General features: G+C 43.5%; 1 protein-coding gene across 2 annotated transcripts in view; it reads right to left on the bottom strand.

Annotated features, from left to right (window-relative positions):
• Positions 1 to 3,104: 3,104 nt before the first annotated feature.
• The window catches only part of LOC125106737 (antigen WC1.1-like), a 58,398-nt gene continuing 43,694 nt past the window's right edge, over positions 3,105 to 17,808 (bottom strand). Inside the window, exons 8-15 of one of the 2 annotated variants that reach the window (XM_047741227.1) lie at positions 7,649 to 7,690; positions 7,241 to 7,555; positions 6,976 to 7,008; positions 6,319 to 6,456; positions 5,861 to 5,953; positions 5,483 to 5,566; positions 4,852 to 4,989; positions 3,105 to 3,380 (exon numbers count right to left, since the gene is read on the bottom strand). In XM_047741227.1, coding sequence (XP_047597183.1) covers positions 3,235 to 3,380; positions 4,852 to 4,989; positions 5,483 to 5,566; positions 5,861 to 5,953; positions 6,319 to 6,456; positions 6,976 to 7,008; positions 7,241 to 7,555; positions 7,649 to 7,690 — 989 coding nt within the window. In that variant the 3' untranslated portion in view covers positions 3,105 to 3,234. Of the gene's footprint in view, positions 3,381 to 4,851; positions 4,990 to 5,482; positions 5,567 to 5,860; positions 5,954 to 6,318; positions 6,457 to 6,558; positions 6,721 to 6,975; positions 7,009 to 7,240; positions 7,556 to 7,648; positions 7,691 to 17,808 lie in introns of those variants that run through there. The other variant, XR_007129414.1, reaches the window with a different exon arrangement.

Genomic DNA, 17,808 nt, shown 5'->3' with positions numbered 1-17,808 from the left:
TTTTTTTTTGTGGTGGATTTTATGCCTTGTCATTTTGTCCAGATAAGAGTATATGAAGAAGCAAGTAAACTACTAAAAGGTTGGCAACAACCCCAGGAAAATATGCTTTAACCAAATCAGAAGAGATCCCAAATCGTGAGGGGGGAGAAAGGGGATAAAAAGAGGTTCAGAAAGAAAAAGAAAAAGGAACAATTAAAAAAAGAAAATGAATAAAGAAAAAAATATAAAAAGGAAAAAATATATATATATTAGATAAACTAATTAAAAAACGTTAAAAAAGAAAAGGGTAAAAGTTTAAAAAATTTAGCAGAGGAAGAGAAAAAAAATTGAAAAAGAAAAAAAAATTAAATTAACTGCAAGGCTAAAGAATCATGGGGAGAAAGCCATGAGTTCCGTGCTTTGCTTTCTCCTCCTCTGTAATTCCGCTGCTCTCCTTGGTATTGAAACCGCACTCCTTGGTAGGTGAACTTGGTCCTGGCTGGGTTTCTGGTTGATCTTCTGGGGGAGGGGCCTGTTGTAGTGATTCTCAAGCGTCTTTGCCCCAGGCGGAGTTGCACCGCCCTTACCCGGGGCCGCTCTGAGTAATCTGCTCGGGTTTGCTTTCGGGAGCTTTTGTTCCCTGAGCGCTTTCCGTAGAGTTCCGGAGGACGGGAGTGAAGATGGTGGCCTCCCGGTCTCCGGCCCGGAGGAGCCGAGAGCCCGGGGCCCCACTCCTCAGTGCGCCCTCAGAGAACAGCGCCCAATGAGTCCCATCACCCTGGCCTCTGGCCGCTCTCCGAGCTGACCGAGCCTGCGACCGGTTCAAGGCAACCCCGAGCTGAGAGTCACTCCTCGGCTCTGTCTCTGTAGCCGGCTTCCCCATTCTAATACCTGTGAGCTCTGCGACACTCAGACACCCCCGATCCTTCTGTGACCCTGTGGGACCTGAGGCCACACTGACCCCGCCTGGGCTTCACCCCAGTTAAGCCTCTGGAGCGATGTCCCTCAGCGGAACAGACTTTTAAAAGTCCTGATTTTGTGCTCCGTTGCTCCGCTGCTTGCCGGGAGCCGGCCCCTCCCCCCGCAGTCTATCTTCCCGTTGCTTTGGATTCACTTCTCCGCCAGTCCTACCTTTTAGAAAGTGGTTGATTTTCTGTTTCTAGAATTGCTGTTCTTCTCTTCGATCTCCCGTTGGATTTGTAGGTGTTTGCAATCTTTAGATAAGCTATCTAGCTGATCTCCCGCTACCTGAAGTAGTCTCAGCCTGCTACTTCTCTGCCATCTTGACTCCTCTCGGCCCTCAACATGACCATTCTGAAGGTATTTGATATAAACTGCCTAATAGAGCATCAAAATACTTCAATCATGACAAGTCCCTACACCCACATCTATAAAACCCGATAGTTCCTGATTTATCTATCTATATTCCTTCTGGGTCTCCTCTGCCTGGGTCTCTTCTTTGCCATCTTGTTCTACTTGGATACAGGTCTGTGGGTCAGTGACAATTTGTCCTTTATCAACTTGCAGTAAAGAAATATATCAGTTGATATAATTCATTTAGAAGGCTTTATAATTGGATAGACAGGAAATGACAATGTCCTGAAGAAATAAGAAGTGATAGAGAGGAAAGACAGAATTTAAAAGGAGATGATAACTCACTAAATATGAGAGAAGAGTGAGAAGGAATCTGTATGGGCTTGAGTAATAAATAGGAAAAATAACCTAGGGAATAAGAGATGAAATAGGAAGAGATAGTTATGGAGAATTGGATTTTAAAAAGGTTTTTTTTTTTTTTTTTCAGAGAGTGAGCAAGCACATGAGCATGGTTGGCGGGATGGGAGAGGGAGAGGAGAGAGAGAATCCTAATCAGACTCCACACCAAGCTCAGCGCTAAGCCCAAGACAGGGCTGGATCTCCTAACTGTGATATCATGACCGGAGCCAAAACCAAGAGCCAGACACTTAACCAACTGAGCCATCCAGGTGCCCCAAATTGTATTTTTAATTGATCCATGAAAATTTCAGCAAGGTAAAGAAAGCTGTATCCACTCTTTCCCCTAGCCAATCTCGCATCCTCAACTTTTAAATTCCTAGGCACATCTGGTGCCTAGGAATTGCTTAAAAACAGATGATACAAAATAAGCAAAATAAGTCAATCAGAGAAAGACAACTATCATATGATCTCCCTGATATGAGGGAGAGGAGATGCAACATGGGGGGTTGAGGGGGTAGGAGAAGAGTAAATGAAACAAGATGGGATTGGGAGGGAGACAAACCATAAGTGACTCTAATCTCACAAAACAAACTGAGGGTTGATGGGGGAGGGGGTTGGGAGAGGGGGGTGGGGTTATGGATATTGGGGAGGGTATGTGCTATGGTGAGTGTTGTGAAGTGTGTAAACCTGGCGATTCGCAGACCTGTACCCCTGGGGATAAAAATATATGTTTATAAAGCTGTAAAAAAAAAAAAAGAAAAAAAAAGAAAAAAGAAAGGATGAATACCCAAGTTTTGTAGCAACATGGACGGGACTGGAAGAGATTATGCTGAGTGAAATAAGTCAAGCAGAGAGAGTCAATTATCATATGGTTTCACTTATTTGTGGAGCATAACAAATAGCATGGAGGACAAGGGGAGATGGAGAGGAGAAGGGAGTTGAGGGAAATTGGAAGGGGAGGTGAACCATGAGAGACTATGGACTCTGAAAAACGATCTGAGAATTTTGAAGGGGTCAGGGGTGGGAGGTTGGGGGCACCAGGTGGTGGGTATTGTAGAGGGCACGGATTGCATGGAGCACTGGGTGTGGTGCAAAAATAATGAATACTGTTATGCTGAAAAAATTAAAAAATTTAAAAAAAAACAGATGATACCACATCTCAAGGAAGAGCATACATGTATGTTCAGGACTGTTTCTTTTCCCATGAGTTCATCTTGGTAAGAAAGAGGGTATGAATATGGACCAAGTTTAGAGTCCTTTGTCTAAGAAAGAGAGACTGGAATATTCATGACCCAGGCAAACTAAGGCCTTGAGTAGCCCATAGGGGTGGTAAGAAAACAGGTTAGTATATTCACCTCGTATTTCTTTGGAGGGAAACTGAATTGAGATAAAACTTGCTAAGTAATCAACAAAGCAAAAAGTAATTTATTCAGAATATTTCATTTTAAGTAATTTCATATAATACAATTATAAGTCAGCACTATTCTACTGAAATACAGGCAATTAGAATATCTGAGGCCTTATCTCATTTTCAATTCAACATCATGAGAAAACCATAGTGGATGTTTGAGGGGCATTTAGTTCAATATCATCATATCCAGGGTTCCCCTTTTCCCCCTGAAGCAGCCAGGGACTAGCTTCTTCTTTCCCAGGACCAGCTACCCCTCTGGAGAACTGTAGAGAAGAGCCTGAAACATTAAAGAGAAGCTTGATTAGAATTGGGACAAAGAGACAGGACAGTGCCCCATGGTGGAAGCAAGTCAAGTCATGATGACAAAGTATCAGGTAATGTTCAAGAAAGTTCAGACAATTTAATATAGTTACAGCAAAGGTATATCAAGGTTATCCCATTGGGATCCAGTCCATGTGGGTCTCCAGAAACACTATTATCACAGGAGATCTATGGTCAACACAGGTGCTCTATAAAGACATGTTTCTCAGCAAAGAATGGCTCAAGAATGGTAAGAATCATAAGAAGGGACATGCAGGTGTGCCTGGGTGGCTCAGTGGGTTAAAATCTCTGCCTTCCGCTTACCTGGGGTCCTGGGATCGAGCCCCACATCAGGCTCTCTGCTCAGCAGTGAGCCTGCTTCCCTTCCTCTCTCTCTGCCTGCCTCTCTGCCTACTTGTGATCTCTCTCTGTCAAATAAATAATAAATAAAATCTTAAAAAAAAAAAAAAAAAGAAGGGACATGCAAATTTCTCTTTTCACAATTGACAGGTCCGAATTCAGAAACAGAAGGGTACAGGAGACCTGGAAAAATCTCAGGTCCTCACTGACAATCTCACTCTGCTCTTGATGGCCTTGACTTGTGTTCCTAAATGCCCCCCAAAACAATCACAGCATCCTTCCATAGTTGCCATGTCCCCAGGGTCACATTGGCCCTCAGAGGGAGAAATACTCTTCTCTGGAGAATGAGTGTCTTCCTTTGACCACTGAAATGTCTGGAACAGATTGGCCCTGAACTGCCTACAAATTGAGACTCTATAATCCACCACCACGGTTTTAATATTCAAGGCTATGATATATGATAGACTTTGTACAAATTGTGCTAACATGATTGCAGTGCCACTCAAATGACCAAATGCCTCACAAATTCCAATATTGCAATATTTCTTAAGTCTCTGAATGCCTTTCAGAGATGGGACAGTGCAAAAGTGTTATAAGAACAGTCATTCTGGGGGCGCCTGGGTGGCTCAGTGGTTAAAGCCTCTGCCTTTGGCTCAGGTCATGATCTCAGGGTCCTGGGATTGAGTCCTGCATCGGGCTCTCTGCTCAGCAGGGAGCCTGCCTCCTCCTCCTATATCTCTCTGCCTGCCTCTCTGCCTACTTGTGATCTGTCAAATAAGTAAAAAAAATCTTTAAAAAAAAAAAAAGAACAGTCATTCTGTTTTTGGACTTGGTAAACTAACCTATGTCTCAAGGCAAGCACCTCAAAGATGAAGTTATGCAGATGCAGATACCGAGAATATACAGTGATTCTCTACCCCCCACATTGCCCCCAAGGAATGTGACAGCATGAAAGAAAGGAAGATGGTCAAAGGATATGCGATCATCTGAATTTTGAATCTATAAGAAGGATCAGCAATGAGGAGTTCAAATTAACCCTTTCTAGGACAGAGACAAAAGATTACAAGAGATCAACTAACCCCACTCACCTGTTGGAGAGGCCCTCACCACATTCTCCTCCCCTGGGGGCACTTCCCCCTCGTTCATACAGGAGGCAAAAGGAGCCTCAGGTACGGGGACCTCTTCAGCATTATCATAGCCCTCACTAGGAGCATCAGTCTTCTGAGCTGGGGGTTTAGATGGAATCACAGTAAATGGGTTGACCTGGAAAATATCTAAAATCCCTTCTGCCGCAGAGAATCTGATAGCTGCTAACCAGAGGCACTATTCACTCTGTGTTTTAAAAGGTCTTTTCCAAGATCATGTATTTCATTTTGATGAGTCCATAAACCAGAAAAATAATCCAAACCTCTCAATATTTCCTGATTAAAACTACATATTTCAGAGAAACCCTTGCACCAGTATGCCTTAATAAAATATTTGTTCAGTTACATTTTCCAGATGCTATTTTTCAAAACAATGTGTATGTTGCAACTGAATGAGGATCGTTCTGGACACAGACAACCCAGCCTCACCATGAGGCACATCAGAGCAAGCAGAGAAGGAGAGAAGAGATCCCATTAATCCTGGTCAAAGGAAGACTGTCCCTCTTGAATCTCATCTCTATGAAAGGAAGTCCCCCGCCCCCAATATCCAGCCGAGACAGTTCACCTCTACTACCTGGAGCAGGTTGAAAGTCAGTGTTGTCCTCACCATCCCCAGTGTAATAAGGCAGTTTAGTCATGGAGTCATCTGACAGGGTCCCTAATGTGGAGAAAAACACAAAACGAAAAAAATCATAAAGCAGACAGCACACACCCATGGGACCTGTGGTAAGGCTGAGAAGAAATGCTCGAGCACGTGTGGCTCCTGTGGTATAAAGAGAAGGCTCAGAGCTCACAGTAGCTCAGCGGAAACCCATCCATTGCCTTTGGAGGGGCTGCTTCTGTGAGCATGAGGGAGTATGGGGTCTGCAGAGAAGCCTTGGCTCACAGACAGTGGGGCTGGGGGAGGGGCTGACATCTAGAGGGCCCAGGAGGGCAAGGAAGGGATACACACCAGTGCTGCCCAGCAGATCTTCCTTCGTTGCCACAAGATAGTCAATCTCCTCGTACACAGCCTTGTTGGGAACATCTTCGAAGCTGGCTAAGGCTGAGCAAACCACCAGCAAGTGAGAAATGTCCCTGAGTTCATCCCTGAACCAACAAGCAAATCATTCTCCCCAGCAGTCAACATGAAAAAAGCCTCAGGGCTGCCAGGACTCCGGTAGAGTCTCCTCACACCCCGTGTGCCATGTCTGCGCCTCTCTGCCTTGTCTGGCCCTGCATCCACAGCTCAGCCCCTATTCTTTCTTGTCTCACAGAGAACCCATGACTGACGAGTGTTCAATCCTAAGACAGCCCTTAGAGTTTCATGTGGGGCAGATGGAGGTTTTCAAACACAGTTCCCCCCTCCCACCTGGCCCTGTCTCTGGCCTCCATACACTTTCTATGTTACCCTGTACCCCTGTAGCCCACCTCTGCACTTTGCTCTCCATCTGTACATCTGAATCACCAGGATGATGAGGACCAGTAAGAGAAGGGCCCCCAGGATGAAGCAGAGCATCTCAGACAGGGAGAAGATGCCACGGACAATATTTGGGCCTCGTCTGATCCCTAAGGAGAATAAAACCAATAGGATTTGGAGAAGGGCAAGGGCATTTCCTTTTAACATTTCCAGCCTGGGCAAGTCCCAGCCTCAGACATAACAGGATTGACAGTGACTCTGGTGGACACTCCCCCAGGCTTTATTCTGAGATAAACTGAATTCTACTCCACTGAGGTTCTATGGAGGGCTGGGCCAACTTACACAACTGTAGCCCCCTTTCTTCAGGCTTCTCCAGACCAGAGCATCAAGCAACTCCTGGGATAGGCATCTTGCTGCAGGGGAGTGACACTCATGGGCAAGTGGGAAAACCTTAGATTCTGAAGCACAGGAACCAGCCTCCCTTGGCCCAAGGGAAATTTGAAGGGAGTGAAGGGAAGTTCCCCAAGGAAAATGCTCTAAGACCTCCCCACCAGCAGATGGCTCTTTGGGGTCTTTCCTTTCCTGAGTTGGCTAATTCTGTCAGATTCCACAGAACAGGTCCCCCAAATCTGAATATTCTCCCCTGCCTCCAGATTGTGGCACTGTACCTCCTGTAGGAGACTGCAAGCTTCTTTTTCCACCTAGAGAGAAAAACAGGAGTTTGCGGTCTGGGATTGGATCAGAGTGCAGGGCAGCCCATTTTCCCTACCTGAGCCCTGAAATCACTCCTCAATTACCACAACCTCAGTATTGAGACCTCCTCCTCTCCCAGATCCAGGGCTGACAGCATCTAGATGCAAACGCAAACTTCCCATTTTACCTGAGCCCACCCCACTGGCCCACCCTCGCTCCAGCTCAGCCATAGCCACTCACCAGAGCACCGCACCCCAGCGTCCTCCTCGTGCTTGCAGTTGTTCTGGCCCCAGGGGTCCGCAGCACAATCCCACAGGGAGGGCTCCCTGCCCCTGCATTTCACCTCATCCAGCCAGATGTTCCCATTTCCCGGCCCAAACGCCGCCTTCTGCAGTGCCTCGAGGGCTGAGCCACAGCCCAGCTGCTGACACACCACTTCGGCCTCTGTCAGGCTCCAGGAGTCATCACACACCGTGCCCCAGGAGCCCTCGTGCCAAACCTCCACTCGCCCTGAGCACTCCGTGTCTCCTCCCCTCAGTCGGAGCTTCTCTTTGTCTGAAAAGGCAGCAGCATCTTCTGTTACTGCCCCTGGTGTGAAGTAAGGAGCCCTTGGGAGCCAACAGGGGAGAGGGGAGGGGCTTTATGTACCTGTGCAGAGGGCAACAGTTGGACAGCTCCTGGGTCTCACTCCTGTAGAAGCAGACAAGGGGGCACTGCTAGATCCGGGACAGCTGGGGGTGCTCTTCCCCAAACAAGATTATCTGAAGTGCTTGGCTTCAGCCCAAAGGACAAGTGAAAATAACAGCCTTCCTAATTAGACTAATGGGCTGAATTACTGAGACACTCGCTAAAAATCATAGCCATTATCTGTTTATTTATCTGTTTACTTGTTTTTCAGTTTCCACATTCCACAATAAATAAAACACAGACGTGTGTGCATACACACACACACACACACGCACACAAACTCCATGAGAGGAAACACTTTGCATGTTTTATTCATCTCTATGTTTCTGCTATATATACGTGGTATATTGTATGCATTCATTCAACAAGCGTGCATTGAGAACCTTTTATAAATACTATGTATAGGGGCTTGATAAATATTTATTGAATAAATTGGATAATAAAATCCAGTAAAACATAATTCCTTTAAATTCTTGCTAATAAGTAAGTTAATAAAGAATACAAATTGATATTAATGGTTTGTGGTAATAATAGTGTTTTTTTTTAAATCCTGAATCACAGACAGACATAATTTGCATTCACTATTCCATTTATATATTTTTTTAATTTTTTATTTTTTTCAGCATAACAGTATTCATTATTTTTGCACCACACCCAGTGCTCCATGCAATCCGTGCCCTCTACAATACCCACCACCTGGTGCCCCCAACCTCCCACCCCTGACCCCTTCAAAATTCTCAGATCGTTTTTCAGAGTCCATAGTCTCTCATGGTTCACCTCCCCTTCCAATTTCCCTCAACTCCCTTCTCCTCTCCATCTCCCCTTGTCCTCCATGCTATTTTTTATGCTCCACACATAAGTGAAGCCATATGATAATTGACTCTCTCTGCTTGACTTATTTCACTCAGCATAATCTCTTCCAGTCCCGTCCATGTTGCTACAAAACTTGGGTATTCATCCTTTCTTTTTTCTTTTTTTTTTTTTTTTACAGCTTTATAAACATATATTTTTATCCCCAGGGGTACAGGTCTGCGAATTGCCAGGTTTACACACTTCACAGCACTCACCATAGCACATACCCTCCCCAATATCCATAACCCCACCCTCCCTCTACCAACCCCCCTCCCCTCATCAACCCTCAGTTTGTTTTGTGAGATTAAGAGTCACTTATGGTTTGTCTCCCTCCCAATCCCATCTTGTTTCATTTACACTTCTCCTACCCCTCAACCCCCCATGTTGCATCTCCTCTCCCTCATATCAGGGAGATCATATGATAGTTGTCTTTCTCCGATTGACTTATTTCGCTAAGCATGATACCCTCTAGTTCCATCCACGTCATCGCAAATGGCAAGATTTCATTTCTTTTGATGGCTGCATAGTATTCCATTGTGTATATATACCACATCTTCTTTATCCATTCGTCTGTAGATGGACATCTAGGTTCTTTCCATAGTTTGGCTATTGTAGACATTGCTGCTATAAACATTTGGGTGCACGTGCCCCTTCGGATCACTACGTTTGTATCTTTAGGGTAAATACCCAGCAGTGCAATTGCAGGGTTATAGGGTAGTTCTATTTTCAACATTTTGAGGAACCTCCATGCTGTTTTCCAGAGTGGTTGCACCAGCTTGCATTCCCACCAACAGTGTAGGAGGGTTCCCTTTCTCCACATCCTCGCTAGCATCTGTATTTCCTGACTAGTTAATTTTAGCCATTCTGACTGGTGTGAGGTGATATCTCATGGTGGTTTTGATTTGTATTTCCCTGATGCCGAGTGATATGGAGCACTTTTTCATGTGTCTGTTGGCCATCTGGATGTCTTCTTTGCAGAAATGTCTGTTCATGTCCTCTGCCCATTTCTTGATTGGATTATTTGTTCTTTGGGTGTTGAGTTTGCAAAGTTCTTTATAGATTTTGGACACTAGCCCTTTATCTGATATGTCGTTTGCAAATATCTTCTCCCATTCTGTCAGTTGTCTTTTGGTTTTGTTCACTGTTTCCTTTGCTGTGCAAAAGCTTTTGATCTTGATAAAATCCCAAAAGTTCATTTTTACCCTTGCTTCCCTTGCCTTTGGTGATGTTCCTAGGAAGATGTTGCTGCGGCTGACGTCGAAGAGGTTGCTGCCTGTGTTCTCCTCGAGGATTTTGATGGATTCCTTTCTCACATTGAGATCCTTCATCCATTTGAGTCTATTTTCATGTGTGGTGTAAGGAAATGATCCAATTTCATTTTTCTGCATGTGGCTGTCCAATTTTCCCAACACCATTTATTGAAGAGGCTGTCTTTGTTCCATTGGACATTCTTTCCTGCTTGTCGAAGATGAGTTGACCATAGAGTTGAGGGTCCATTTCTGGGCTCTCTATTCTGTTCCATTGATCTATGTGTCTGTTTTTGTGCTGGGACCATGCTGTCTTGATGATGACAGCTTTGTAATAGAGCTTGAAGTCCGGAATTGTGATGCCACCAACTTTGGCTTTCTTTTTCAATATTCCTTTGGCTATTCGAGGTCTTTTCTGGTTCCATATAAATTGTAGGATTATTTGTTCCATTTCTTTGAAAAAAATGGATGGTACTTTGATAGGAATTGCATTAAATGTGTAGATTGCTTTAGTAGCATAGACATTTTCACATATTTATTCTTCCAATCCAGGAGCATGGAACATTTTTCCATTTCTTTGTGTCTTCCTCAATTTCTTTCATGAGTACTTTATAGTTTTCTGAGTATAGATTCTTAGTCTCTTTGGTTAGGTTTATTCCTAGGTATCTTATAGTTTTGGGTGCAATTGTAAATGGGATGGACTCCTTAATTTCTCTTTCTTCTGTCTTGTTTGTGGTGTAGAGAAATGCAACTGATTTCTGTGCATTGATTTTATATCCTGACACTTGACTGAATTCCTGTACAAGTTCTAGCAGTTTTGGAGTGGAGTCTTTTGGGTTTTCCACATAGAGAATCATATCATCTGCGAAGAGTGATAGTTTGACTTCTTCTTTGCCGATTTGGATGCCTTTAATTTCCTTTTGTTGTCTGATTGCTGAGGCTAGGACTTCTAGTACTATGTTGAATAGCAGTGGTGATAACGGACATCCCTGCCGTGTTCCTGACCTTAGCGGAAAAGCTTTCAGTTTTTCTCCATTGAGAATGATATTTGCGATGGGTTTTTCATAGATGGCTTTGATAATATTGAGGTATGTGCCGTCTATCCCTACACTTTGAAGAGTTTTGATCAGGAAGGGATGCTGTACTTTGTCAAATGCTTTTTCAGCATCTATGGAGAGTATCATATGGTTCTTGTTCTTTCTTTTATTAATGTGTTGTATCACATTGATTGATTTGCAGATGTTGAACCAGCCTTGCAGCACTGGAATAAATCCCACTTGGTCGTGGTGAATAATCCTTTTAACGTACTGTTGAATCCTATTGGCTAGTATTTTGGCGAGAATTTTTGCATCTGTGTTCATCAAGGATATTGGTCGGTAGTTCTCTTTTTTGTTGGGATCCTTGTCTGGTTTTGGGATCAAGGTGATGCTGGCCTCATAAAATGAGTTTGGAAGTTTTCCTTCCATTTCTATTTTTTGGAACAGTTTCAGGAGAATAGGAATTAGTTCTTCTTTAAATGTTTGGTAGAATTCCCCGGGAAACCGTCTGGCCCTGAGCTTTTGTTTGTTTGGAGATTTTTGATGACTGTTTCAATCTCCTTACTGGTTATGGGTCTGTTCAGGCTTTCTATTTCTTCCTGGTTCAGTTGTGGTAGTTTATATGTCTCTAGGAATGCATCCATTTCTTCCAGATTGTCAAATTTGTTGGCGTAGAGTTGCTCATAGTATGTTCTTATAATTGTCTGTATTTCTTTGGTGTTCGTTGTGATCTCTCCTCTTTCATTCATGATTTTATTTATTTGGGTCCTTTCTCTTTTCTTTTTGATAAGTCTGGCCAGGGGTTATCAATCTTATTAATTCTTTCAAAGAACCAGCACCTAGTTTCGTTGACTTGTTCTATTGGTTTTTTTTGTTTCTATTTCATTGATTTCTACTCTGATCTTTATGATTTCTCTTCTCCTGCTGGGTTTAGGGTTTCTTTCTTGTTCTTTCTCCAGCTCCTTTAGGTGTAGGGTTAGGTTGTGTACCTGGGACCTTTCTTGTTTCTTGAGAAAGGCTTGTACCGCTATATATTTTCCTCTCAGGACTGCCTTTGTTGTGTCCCACAGATTCTGAACCGTTGTGTTTTCATTATCATCTGTTTCCATGAATTTTTTCAATTCTTCTTTAATTTCCTGGTTGACCCATTCATTCTTTAGAAGGATGCTGTTTAGTCTCCATGTATTTGGGTTCTCTCCAAATTTCCTCTTGTTATTGAGTTCTAGCTTTAGAGCATTGTGGTCTGAAAATATGCAGGGAATGATCCCAATCTTTTGATACCGGTTGAGACTTGATTTAGGACCAAGAATGTGATCTATTCTGGAGAATGTTCCATGTGCACTAGAGAAGAATGTGTATTTTGTTGCTTTGGGATGAAATGTTCTGAATATATCTGTGATGTCCATCTGGTCCAGTGTGTCATTTAAGGCCTTGATTTCCTTGTTGATCTTTTGCTTGGATGATCTGTCCATTTCAGTGAGGGGAGTGTTAAAATCCCCTACTATTATTGTATTCTTGTCGATGTGTTTCTTTGATTTTGTTATTACTTTATATAGTTGGCTGCTCCCACGTTAGGGGCATAGATGTTTAGAATTGTTAGATCTTCTTGTTGGACAGTTCCTTTGAGTATGATATAGTGTCCTTCCTCATCTCTTATTATAGTCTTTGGCTTAAAATCTAATTGATCTGATATAAGGATTGCCACTCCTGCTTTCTTCTGATGTCCATTAGCATGGTAAATTCTTTTCCACCCCCTCACTTTAAACCTGGAGGTGTCTTCGGGTGTAAGATGAGTTTCTTGTAGGCAACATATAGATGGGTTTTTGTTTTTTTATCCATTCTGATACCCGGTGTCTTTGATTGGGGCATCTAGCCCATTAACATTCAGGGTAAGTATTGAGAGATATGAATTTAGGGCCATTGTATTGCCTGTAAGGTGACTGTTATTGTATATTGTCTCTGTTTCTTTCTGATCTGCTACTTTTAGGGTCTCTCTTTGCTTAGAGGACCCCTTTCAATATTTCCTGTAGAGCTGGTTTGGTATTTGCAAATTCTTTCAGTTTTTGTTTGTCCTGGAAGCTTTTAATCTCTCCGTCTATTTTCAATGATAGCCTAGCTGGATATAGTATTCTTGGCTGCATGTTTTTCTCATTTAGTACTCTGAATATATCATGCCAGCTCTTTCTGGCCTGCCAGGTCTCTGTGGATAAGTCTGCTGCCAATCTAATATTTTTACCATTGTACGTTACAGAGTTTTTTCCCGGGCTGCTTTCAGGATCTTTTCTTTGTCACTAAGACTTGTCAATTTTACTATTAGGTGGCGGGGTGTGGACCTATTCTTATTGATTTTGAGGGGGGTTCTCTGAACCTCCTGAATTTTGATGCTTGTTCCCTTTGCCATATTGGGGAAATTCTCTCCAATAATTCTCTCCAACATACCTTCTGCTCCCCTCTCTGTTTCCTCTTCTTCTGGAATCCCAATTATTCTAATGTTGTTTCGTCTTATGGTGTCACTTATCTCTCGAATTCTCCCCTCGTGGTCCAGTAGCTGTTTGTCCCTCTTTTGCTCAGCTTCTTTATTCACTGTCATTTGGTCTTCTATGTCGCTAATTCTTTCTTCTGCCTCATTTATCCTAGCAGTGAGAGCCTCCATTTTTGATTGCACCTCATTAATAGCTTTTTTTATTTCAACTTGGTTAGATTTTAGTTCTTTATTTCTCCAGAAAGGGCTTTTATATCTCCCGAGAGGGTTGCTTTAATATCTTCCTTGCCTTTTTCAAGCCCGGCTAGAACCTTGAGAATCATCATTCTGAACTCTATATCTGACATATTACCAATGTCTGTATTGATTAGGTCCCTAGCCTTTGGTACTGCCTCTTGTTCTTTCTTTTGTTGTGAATTTTTCTGCCTTGTCATTTTGTCCAGATAAGAGTTTATGAAGGAGCAAGTAAAATACTAAAAGGGTGGCAACAATCCCAGGAAAATATGCTTTAGCCAAATCAGAAGAGATCCCGAATTGTGAGGGGGGGGAGAAAGGGGATAAAAAGGGGTTCAGAAAGAAAAAAAAAAAAGAAACTATTAAAAAAAAGAAAGCCGATAAAGAAAAAATATAAAAAGAGGAAAAATATATATATATTAGATAAACTATTTAAAAAAACTTAAAAAGAAAACGGTAAAAGTTAAAAAAAATTTAGCAGAAGAAGAGAAAAAGAAAAGAAAATTGAAAAAGAAAAAAAATTAATTAACTGCAAGGCTAAAAAATCATGGGGAGAAAGCCATGAGTTCCGTGCTTTGCTTTCTCCTCCTCTGTAATTCCGCTGCTCTCCTTGGTATTGAAACTGCACTCCTTGGTAGGTGAACTTGGTCCTGGCTGGGTTTCTGGTTGATCTTCTGGGGGAGGGGCCTGTTGTAGTGATTCTCAAGCGTCTTTGCCCCAGGCGGAGTTGCACCGCCCTTACCCGGGGCCGCTTTGAGTAATCTGCTCGGGTTTGCTTTCGGGAGCTTTTGTTCCCTGAGCGCTTTCCGTAGAGTTCCGGAGGACGGGAGTGAAGATGGTGGCCTCCCGGTCTCCGGCCCGGAGGAGCCGAGAGCCTGGGCCCCACTCCTCAGTGCGCCTCAGAGAACAGCGCCCAATGAGTCCCGTCACCCTGGCCTCCGGCCGCTCTCCGAGCTGACCGAGCCTGCGACCGGTTCAAGGCAACCCCGAGCTGAGAGTCACTCCTCGGCTCTGTCTCTGTAGCCGGCTTCCCCGTTCTAATACCGGTAAGCTCTGCGACACTCAGACACCCCCTATCCTTCTGCGACCCTGCGGGACCTGAGGCTGCGCTGACCCCGCCTGGGCTTCACCCCAGTTAAGCCTCTGGAGCGATGTCCCTCAGCGGAACAGACTTTTAAAAGTCCTGATTTTGCTCCGTTGCTCCGCCGCTTGCCGGGAGCCGGCCCCTCCCCCCGCGGTCTATCTTCCCGTCGCTTTGGATTCACTTTTCCGCCAGTCCTACCTTTCAGATAGTGGTTGATTTTCTGTTTCTAGAATTGCTGTTCTTCTTCTCTTCAATCTCCCGTTGGATTTGTAGGTGTTTGCAATCTTTAGATAAGCTATTTAGCTGATCTCCCGCTACCCGAAGTAGTCTCAGCCTGCTACTTCTCCGCCATCTTGACTCCTCCATCCATTTATATTTTTAATGGAAAATTATATAACAGATTATAAACTTTTCTTATCTATTTTTCAATATGACATGTGACAAGCAAAGATTACTATGTTAAGAGGATACTTTTGGTAAAGAATTGGAATAAAGAGGATTCAGAGAAAAACGGTTAGGTAGACAAATGGCTAAGGAGTGAGACAGAAATGTTTACATGATACTCAAATATACTGACAAAAAACTACATGGAGAGAGGACACAGATAACAAACATGAGATGAAAAAAGACAAAAAATGGTAACCAAAGGAAAAACAGAAATTTGAAAAATTATAAGAAAACAGAAGTATACATGGTACTTGTCATAAAATACCAGAATTGGCATATTCTTTCCATGTGATCCTATCCAACTTCCTACCCTGTGAACATCTCAGAAAATGATGGCAGGACCTCTTTGGGTGGTCGCTCACTTTCAGCACTGGAGTCTTCACTATCACTCAACTCATCATGTTTGATGATAGAAAATTATCATCAATAGGAGGAGTCAAGATGGCGGAGAAGTAGCAGGCTGAGACTACTTCGGGTAGCGGGAGATCAGCTAAATAGCTTATCTAAAGATTGCAAACACCTACAAATCCAACGGGAGATTGAAGAGAAGAAGAACAGCAATTCCAGAAACAGAAAATCAACCACTTTCTGCAAGGTAGGACTGGCGGAGAAGTGAATCCAAAGCGACGGGAAGATAGACCACAGGGGGAGGGGCCGGCTCCCGGCGAGCGGCGGAGCAACGGAGCAAAATCAGGACTTTTAAAAGTCTGTTCCGCTGAGGGACATCGCTCCAGAGGCTTAACTGGAAGCCCAGGCGGGGTCAGCGCGGCCTCAGGTCCCGCAGGGTCGCAGAAGGATCGGGGGTGTCTGAGTGTCGCAGAGCTTACCGGTATTAGAACGGGGAAGCCGGCTGCAGAGACAGAGCCGAGGAGTGACTCTCAGCTCGGGGTTGCCTTGAACCGGTCGCAGGCTCGGTCAGCTCGGAGCGTGGCCGGAGGCCAGGGTGGCGGGAGTCATTGGGCGCTGTTTTCTGAGGGCGCACTGAGGAGTGGGGCCCCGGGCTCTCGGCTCCTCCGGGCCGGAGACCGGGAGGCCGCCATCTTCATTCCCGTCCTCCGGAACTCTACGGAAAGCGCTCAGGGAACAAAAGCTCCCGAAAGCAAACCCGAGCGGATTACACAGAGCGGCCCCGGGTAAGGACGGTGCAACTCCGCCTGGGGCAAAGACGCTTGAGAATCACTACAACTGGCCCCTCCCCCAGAAGATCAATGGGAAACCCAGCCAGGACCAAGTTCACCTACCAAGGAGAGCGGCGGAATTCCAGAGGAGAAGAAAGCAAAGCACGGAACTCATGGCTTTCTCCCCATGATTTTTTAGCCTTGCAGTTAATTTAATTTTTTTTTCTTTTTCAATTTTTTTTTTCTTTTTCTCTTCTTCTGCTAAATTTTTTTTAACTTTTACCGTTTTCTTTTTTTAACGTTTTTGAAATAGTTTATCTAATATATATACTTTTTTCCTCTTTTATATTTTTTCTTTATCGGCTTTCTTTTTTTTAATAGTTTCTTTTTTTTTTTCTTTCTTTCTGAACCCCTTTTTATCCCCTTTCTTCCCCCTCACAATTCGGGATCTCTTCTGATTTGGCTAAAGCATATTTTCCTGGGGTTGTTGCCACCATTTTAGTATTTTACTTGCTCCTTCATAAACTCTTATCTGGACAAAATGACAAGGCGGAAAAATTCCAAACAAAAAATAGAACAAGACGGCAGTACCAAAGGCTAGGGACCTAATCAATACAGACATTGGTAATATGTCAGATATAGAGTTCAGAATGATGATTCTCAAGGTTCTAGCCGGGCTTGAAAAAGGCATGGAAGATATTAAAGCAACCCTCTCAGGAGATATAAAAGCCCTTTCTGGAGAAATAAAAGAACTAAAATCTAACCAAGTTGAAATCAAAAAAGCTATTAATGAGGTGCAATCAAAAATGGAGGCTATCACTGCTAGGATAAATGAGGCAGAAGAAAGAATTAGCGATATAGAAGACCAAATGACAGAGAATAAAGAAGCTGAGAAAAAGAGGGACAAACAGCTACTGGACCACGAGGGGAGAATTCGAGAGATAAGTGACACCATAAGACGAAACAACATTAGAATAATTGGGATTCCAGAAGAAGAGGAAACAGAGAGGGGAGCAGAAGGTATATTGGAGAGAATTATTGGAAAGAATTTCCCCAATATGGCAAAGGGAACAAGCATCAAAATTCAGGAGGTTCAGAGAACCCCCCTCAAAATCAATAAGAATAGGTCCACACCCCGTCACCTAATAGTAAAATTGACAAGTCTTAGTGACAAAGAAAAGATTCTGAAAGCAGCCCGGGAAAAGAAGTCTGTAACGTACAATGGTAAAAATATTAGATTGGCAGCAGACTTATCCACAGAGACCTGGCAGGCCAAAAAGAGCTGGCATGATATATTCAGAGTACTAAATGAGAAAAACATGCAGCCAAGAATACTATATCCAGCTAGGCTATCATTGAAAATAGACGGAGAGATTAAAAGCTTCCAGGACAAACAAAAACTGAAAGAATTTGCAAATACCAAACCAGCTCTACAGGAAATATTGAAAGGGGTCCTCTAAGCAAAGAGAGACCCTAAAAGTAGCAGATCAGAAAGAAACAGAGACAATATACAATAACAGTCACCTTACAGGCAATACAATGGCACTAAATTCATATCTCTCAATACTTACCCTGAATGTTAATGGGCTAAATGCCCCAATCAAAAGACACCGGGTATCA

This window comes from Lutra lutra, chromosome 8 (genome assembly GCF_902655055.1).
Source record: "Lutra lutra chromosome 8, mLutLut1.2, whole genome shotgun sequence".
Classification (NCBI taxonomy): domain Eukaryota; kingdom Metazoa; phylum Chordata; class Mammalia; order Carnivora; family Mustelidae; genus Lutra; species Lutra lutra.
This window is presented reverse-complemented; position numbering and strand designations above follow the sequence as displayed.